Genomic DNA, 6,358 nt, shown 5'->3' on the forward strand with positions numbered 1-6,358 from the left:
GGTGCGGCCGAGCACCTCAGCGCACGGGCCGGGTGCACGGTGAGACGTGACAGCTTCTGGTGGGTCCGGGGAGGCTGGAAGTGAGGGGGCGTGCCTGTCCTGTCTCCACTGACTGCCCCCGGCTGTCCTCTCCCAGGTGGTGACCGCTGATGTCCTGAGGGACGCCCGCATCCTCATCTTGCACATGGTGAGAGCCGACCTGCAGCCCAGCATGGGACCGCTCATTGCACCCGCTCCCTCCCGGTGACCCCCCCCATATTCTCCGTCCCACCAGGGCCGCGACTTCTCCTTCGACGACTGTGGCCGTGCCTTCACCTGCCTGCCTGCTGAGGAGCCCGGCGCCCCAGCCGAAGCGCTGGTCTGCAACCTGGACAGCCTGCTGGGGACCATGACACACCGGGTCTGTGCAGCCTGGGGATGGGGCCCTGGGGCTGGGTTTGGCTCCCAGCAAGACGGAAGCGGTGTTGGGTTCCTGGGCTCCTTCCCTGCCGTCCCTGGGCACGTGGTCCTTCTCTTGGCAGCTCTGTGTGGGCTCCCCCCCTGGCGTCTGGGTCTGCAGCACCGACATGCTCCTCACCGTGCCCTCAACACCAGGTGAGTGGCTGGACACCAGCCCTTGCTTCCAGCACCTGCTTTGGTGTGGGACGGGGTTCTTTGAACCAGCAGTGCAGCCTGGTTCAGCCTGTGCTGTGCTCCCATGAGGGTGTGGATGCTCAGTTATTGCTGTCCTGTGCACGGTTGGGAGCATCCATTGTGCCTGCAGTGAGGTGGCCAAGGCTGGATGCTGCTGTCACTTCTGCTGCTGTGGTCCAGGTTTTCAGTCAGTTGTGCCCAGTGTGAGTGCATACACTGCCCCAGTGGGCACTGATCTCTGTCCCTCCCCCCAGGGATTGACTGGGATGGCTTCCAGGGTGTCCGAGTGATCGCAGTGCCCGGGAGCCCAGCATATGCCAGGAACCATGGGGTCTACCTCACCAATGAGCAGGTTGGGGCAGCTCCCCCATCCAGAGGCATCCCTTGGAGGTGCAGGGATCCCCAATCCTTGGATCCCTTGGATGCTGAGATCACAGCACTGCTGTGGCTGCTTGGCTTGGGGTTCCCTGAAGAGCTCACTGGGGTGGTTTTGCTCCTAGGGGCTGGTGCATGACATCATCTACAAAGGCACGGAGGCCCAGATCCAGCAGTGTGCAGGGCCAGATGGCACTGTCCCACTGGTATGGCACAACTCAGGTGTTGGTGACCCTGCCAGCCCCCTCCCTTGTGTCACCACAGCTGCAGCCTCAGCCCTGATGTGCCTGGCAGGTCTGTGGGATTGTTTTCTTCTCCTCGGATGCTGCTGAGCAGCTTCTGGCCACCCATGTCATCCCTCCTCTGGATGCCTGCACCTACATGGGGCTGGACTCGGGGGCACCACCCATCCAGGTGACAGCTCTCTGTGGGGGGACGGGACCCTTTGCCACACAGGTGTCACTGCTGGGCACCTCTGTAGGTTCTGTTTGCCCTCACACGGCCAGATTTGGGTGGGAGAGGTAGTGGGAGGGAGCACCCAATAGCAGGGTGGGGTTCAGGATGACTGGACTCAAGAAGTCCCTTCTCTCCCCAGCTCTCCCTCTTCTTCGACATTGTGCTGTGCATGGCAGGGGGGATGACAGAGGAAGGTTTTGTGAAGGGTGGTGGTGATGCCAGTGTGAGGAGTGCTCGCTCTGTGCTGTGGACAGCTCTCCATGGCTTCCCTCTTAGCATGGGTGAGTGCTTCCTTCCCACTTCTTGTGGAGTGTCCCTGCCCAGGCAGTTGTAACAGGGTGATCTTCAAGATCGCTACCAACCCCAACCATTCTATGATTCTGTGCTGTGCTGAGTGCATGTGATGTGACCCGTTCCTGGGCCCTCTTCCTTGCATGGGTGGAGATGGGGTGGTCAGGGCCTGCTTGTCATCTGTGTCACCCCACAGCTGTGGGTCCCCAGGTCTCCACTCCTGCCCCTTCAGCTGGGGATGTTCAGCCTGGCTCACGTGAGTGTCAGACACACCCACTTTTTTTGTCAGTGTGCTGAAAGCTCTCCTGTCCCCCCCAGCCTGCATTCCCAACGCATCCTATGACTACATGACCTCCTCTGCGAGCGACCACATCCGCAGCCTGACCCTCCTGCCTAGCTCTGCCACCCACCTCCACTTCTGCAAGACAGCCCATTCCCACGTGGATGTATGTCCTTCCATCCCCAGCCTTGCTCATGCGTGTTTTTTGGGGGCTGCTTTGGGCTGTGTGCCCAGCCCCTGGTCCCACGTGTCTCTGTGCCCTTGGCAGCAGCCCAGTCTCCTGGAGGATGGCTCTTCGGTCACCAACTGCGTGCTGGAAGGAGCTGTGCAGCTGGCAGCTGGCAGTGTCATCCAGCACTGTCACCTCCAGGTACCTGACTAGGATGGGGGTGATGCACAGCTCTCAGTGCACTGAATGGGCAGCAGGGTGACATGTTGCTGCCTAGGATGGAGGAACCACAGCTGTGAGATTTGGGGTGCCCTTCCCCTTTGTGGCTGCCTTTTGGCCGGTGCTGGGCACCTTGGTGGCTGGCACCCTCTGCAAGCAAGGGGATGAGATTGTCACTTCTGGCCTGTCCTGAGCTGGGAACCAGGGAAGACCCTCTCCTTTGGGAGCTCTGCAGGCTGTTGCCTGGACTGAATTTCTGTAGTCTGTGTTTCTGCAGCTTTGTGACGAAATTACATCCTGTCACCTGGCTTGTGTTGGCACCAGCTTGTTTCTCAGGGTGGTTGTCCCATTCCAAGGTCAGGATTTGGCTCTGATTTGGGGACCAGCCATGCCACTGTTGATTCTTCCTCAGGGTCCCCTGGTGATTGGTCCTGGCTGCCTCCTCTCGGGCCTCGACGTGGGCTCCTCAGCGGCCCTGCGGGGCTGTCCCCTGCGTGATGTTGTCCTGCAGGGCCACCACGTCCGGCTGCGTGACCTGCCCTGCCGCGTGTTCACTCTCACTGGCCGCCTTGACGACTGGCAGGTAAGGGGGCAGTGAGGTGGCACAAGGCTCCCAGCAAAACCAAAGTGTGACCAGCCCCTCTGTGTCCCTGCAGAGCCCTGTGGAAAAAGCCACCTACCTGAACGTGCCCTGGGCTGAGTTTTTCCAACGAACGGGTGTACGGTAGGTGCCACATGTCAGAGTGGGACGGGACACCCAGCTCCTGAGGTGTCATGACCACCTCAACCTATCCCACATTCCGGCTCCCCTCATGTAAAGTGTCCTCAAGCCCCAGGGCCATGCTGATGGTTTCTCCCTCCATCAGGGAAGGGGACCTTTGGGATGCCGAGACACTGCGGAGGAGCCGCTGCCTGCTCAGCGCCCGGCTCTTCCCGGTGCTGCATGCCCGCGAGGCGCTGGGGCTGGAGGATGTGCTGTGGCTGCTGGGCCTGGCCCTGGTGCCCAGTGAGCAGCTGGTACGCTGGCGAACAGCCTGGCGCATGTCCTGGCAGGAGCTGCTGCTCTGCCTGGACATGGAAGCTGAGCTGGGCGCCCGCCAGGCCCTCTTCTTCCTGCAGGGGCAGCACAAGGTGCGGCGGGTGCTGCTGGGGCGCCAGGACAGCAGCCTCCTGCCGCTTGCCCGCAGTGCTGTCCATGAGGGCTACCACAAGGCCATGCTGGACACACTGGACGAAGGTGAGCTGGACTCACAAGCTGCATCTCTCATTATCAGGACTGTTCAGTGCTCCCCGCTGCCTTCAATGATCCCGCCCCTATTGCAGGGGTGTACCTGCAGGGCATCCAACAAACCTGGGTGGGTGCAAGCGATTCAAGTCCCGCTCCCCTGGGGATAGCTTATGGCAGAAGCTGGTTGGGGTGCAGTGTGGCCTGGCTGTGCTTTGCAACATCCTTTTATTTTATTTTCTAGTTGCCTCCACGGCCAGCGATGCTGGTATTGCAGCACGGGCACTTGCCTGTATTGCCGAGGTCCTGGGCTGCATGGCACGAGGGGAAGGAGGCTTGCGGAGTGGTCCTGCTGCCAACAGGGAGTGGGCCTCAGCTTTTGGGTGCCTGGAGAGTGGGGACATCGCTGGGGGTGTCCAGGAGCTGGCTGCTGAGCGGCAGAAGTGGATGAGCCGGTGAGGCTGGGGCTGGCAAGAGGCAGCTGCCCCATTCGCATTCCAGGCATTGGTGATGTCATGGAGATGTGGCAGTGGGCTCAGCATCTCTCTTATCCCAGGCCAGCTCTGCTGGTGAGAGCAGCTCGGCATTACGAGGGGGCTGAGCAGATCCTCGTCCGGCAGGCAGTGATGTCCTCATGCCAGTTCATCACTGTAGAACAGGTGGAGCTGCCACCCTTGGGCCACTGGGTGCAGGCAGTGTGTCCAGCCCGCCTGGACCTCTCTGGTGAGCACATTCCCTGAGTCAGATGATCCTTGTCTCACTCCTGAGGGAACAGGAGTAAGGGTGCCCCAGGAGGCTGATGGTGAGCGTTGGCAGGTGGCTGGAGTGACACACCCCCCATCACCTATGAGCACGGGGGGGCCGTGGTGGACGTGGCGGTGCTGGTGGATGGGTGCCGGCCTGTTGGCGCCCGGGTGCGGCGCATTGCCCAGCCGGAGCTGCGCCTAGTCAGCCTCAGCGGGACACCACAGGGCGAGGTGGTGGCAGAGCTGGTGTGCCGGGAGCTGGAGCACTTACAGGATTACTGCCAGCCACATGCACCAGGTGAGGGGTCACCTGCCAGCCTGGCTCTGTACCTGCAATGTCCCGTTGGTGCCAGGATGGCCCTTTTCGGGGCCAGTGGGATGAGGGAGCAGGTAGCACAGCAGGCATCAGCTTTACTTTTTTGTTTTCAGGAGCCCTGCTCAAAGCTGCCTTTATCTGCACCCAGATTGTGCAGTTCCCCTCACAGAGACCTTTACGGGCCCAGCTGATGGAGAATTTTGGGGGTGGCTTTGAGGTGCATACCTGGTCCAAGCTGCCCCATGGGTCTGGCCTCGGTGGGTTTGTAGGGAAGGGGCTGGGTAGTCCCTCACTGGTGCCTGGCAGTGTCTCCTGCTACTAGCACCAGCATGGGGCATCCCCCTTGCTGCCCCCCAGCCCCCAGGGCACAACAATGCCTCACTGGCCTGGCCTTACCCGTGCTCCCTGCAGGCACCAGCAGCATCCTGGCAGGAGCAGTGATGGCATCCCTGTACCGGGCAGCAGGGAAGGCTGCCAGCACTGAGTCCCTCATCCATGCTGTGCTGCACCTGGAGCAGAGGCTCACAACAGGTAGGGCCTGGGGGAGCAGCTGACCCACAAGGTGGGGGTCCCAGCAGTGACTGACAACCCTCTGCCCTGCAGGGGGTGGCTGGCAGGACCAGGTTGGTGGGCTCATTCCTGGCATCAAAATCGGGAGGTCGAAGGCCCAGCTCCCACTCAGAGTGGAAGTGGAGCAGATCTCAGTCCCTGATGGTTTTACCCAGACTCTGAATGATCATCTGCTGCTGGTGTACACGGGGAAGACTCGCCTGGCCCGCAACCTGCTCCAGGTAATGCCTGGGTGCCTCTGGGTGTCACAGGCTGGCCTCTGCTCCCCCTGTAGCTTTTTGTGGCATCCCCTTCACTTGTGCAGAGCTTTGCCACCCCAGAGGGAGCTGGCACCCCAAGGCCACGGGTGCAGCACTACCTCCCCAGGTGCTGCCAGAGCCAGGAGGACAGTGACAGGGACATTCTGGCCTCTTGCAGGATGTGGTGAGGAACTGGTATGCCAGGCTGCCCTCCATCGTGCAAAATGCTGACGCGCTGGTGAGCAATGCTGAGGAGTGTGCCCAGGCCTTGAGGCAAGGTGTGAGCCCCCTTCCCTAGGCCAGGCTGGCCCTTTTAACAGCTGAAGAAACAGAAACTTTCCCAGGGAGAGGCTGTGCAGTCTCAGAGGGGAAGAAGGCTGGGGGGTGCAGGCTCTTGCAGCTGCAGAAGCTTCAAATCCTCCCCTGAGCCCACCCTCACCAGGCAATACCCCAAAATTCAGGCTTGAACAAAGATTTTTGAGGAAGAGGGGGTCAGACATGCTGAATCTGATTGATTAGCAGTGCACCATTGGTGACAGGGCTGGGGGCCATGCCTGGTCAGTGCAGTGGGTTTATTTGGCTGCTGCAGAGAGGAAGCTGGAACATTAAAGCAGGCAAATCCTCCCCCTGTGGAGGATTAAAAATAGCAACGTGACAGAGCTGGGGTTGCCTGCTTGGCCGGCAGAGCTGGGAGGAACTGGAAAAGAGAAGGCAGAATTTAGCTTGGGCTGAGCATGTTTCTGCCCTTTGGGTGAGAAACAGAGACAAGTAATTTGCAATATTCCCTCCTCTGCAGGTGACCTGATGCTCCTTGGCAAGTGCCTGGAGTGCTACTGGCA

The 6,358-nt window shown here is 60.6% G+C and overlaps 1 protein-coding gene across 1 annotated transcript in view; it reads left to right on the forward strand.

The window, feature by feature from the left end:
- The window catches only part of FCSK (fucose kinase), a 7,632-nt gene that overhangs the window by 305 nt on the left and 969 nt on the right, over window positions 1–6,358 (forward strand). The window contains exons 2-22 of the mRNA XM_031058488.1: window positions 1–39; window positions 137–187; window positions 275–400; window positions 522–594; window positions 888–985; window positions 1,134–1,214; window positions 1,303–1,422; window positions 1,604–1,745; window positions 2,074–2,201; window positions 2,304–2,405; window positions 2,836–3,006; window positions 3,080–3,147; window positions 3,290–3,660; window positions 3,893–4,103; window positions 4,205–4,371; window positions 4,465–4,692; window positions 4,824–4,967; window positions 5,122–5,241; window positions 5,314–5,501; window positions 5,698–5,797; window positions 6,316–6,358. The exon at window positions 1–39 is cut by the window's left edge and continues 46 nt beyond it; the exon at window positions 6,316–6,358 is cut by the window's right edge and continues 151 nt beyond it. Of these exons, the coding sequence (XP_030914348.1) occupies window positions 1–39; window positions 137–187; window positions 275–400; window positions 522–594; window positions 888–985; window positions 1,134–1,214; window positions 1,303–1,422; window positions 1,604–1,745; window positions 2,074–2,201; window positions 2,304–2,405; window positions 2,836–3,006; window positions 3,080–3,147; window positions 3,290–3,660; window positions 3,893–4,103; window positions 4,205–4,371; window positions 4,465–4,692; window positions 4,824–4,967; window positions 5,122–5,241; window positions 5,314–5,501; window positions 5,698–5,797; window positions 6,316–6,358 (2,771 nt within the window). The remainder of the gene's footprint in view (window positions 40–136; window positions 188–274; window positions 401–521; window positions 595–887; window positions 986–1,133; window positions 1,215–1,302; window positions 1,423–1,603; window positions 1,746–2,073; window positions 2,202–2,303; window positions 2,406–2,835; window positions 3,007–3,079; window positions 3,148–3,289; window positions 3,661–3,892; window positions 4,104–4,204; window positions 4,372–4,464; window positions 4,693–4,823; window positions 4,968–5,121; window positions 5,242–5,313; window positions 5,502–5,697; window positions 5,798–6,315) is intronic.

This window comes from Geospiza fortis, unplaced genomic scaffold (assembly GCF_000277835.1).
Source record: "Geospiza fortis unplaced genomic scaffold, GeoFor_1.0 scaffold97, whole genome shotgun sequence".
Classification (NCBI taxonomy): domain Eukaryota; kingdom Metazoa; phylum Chordata; class Aves; order Passeriformes; family Thraupidae; genus Geospiza; species Geospiza fortis.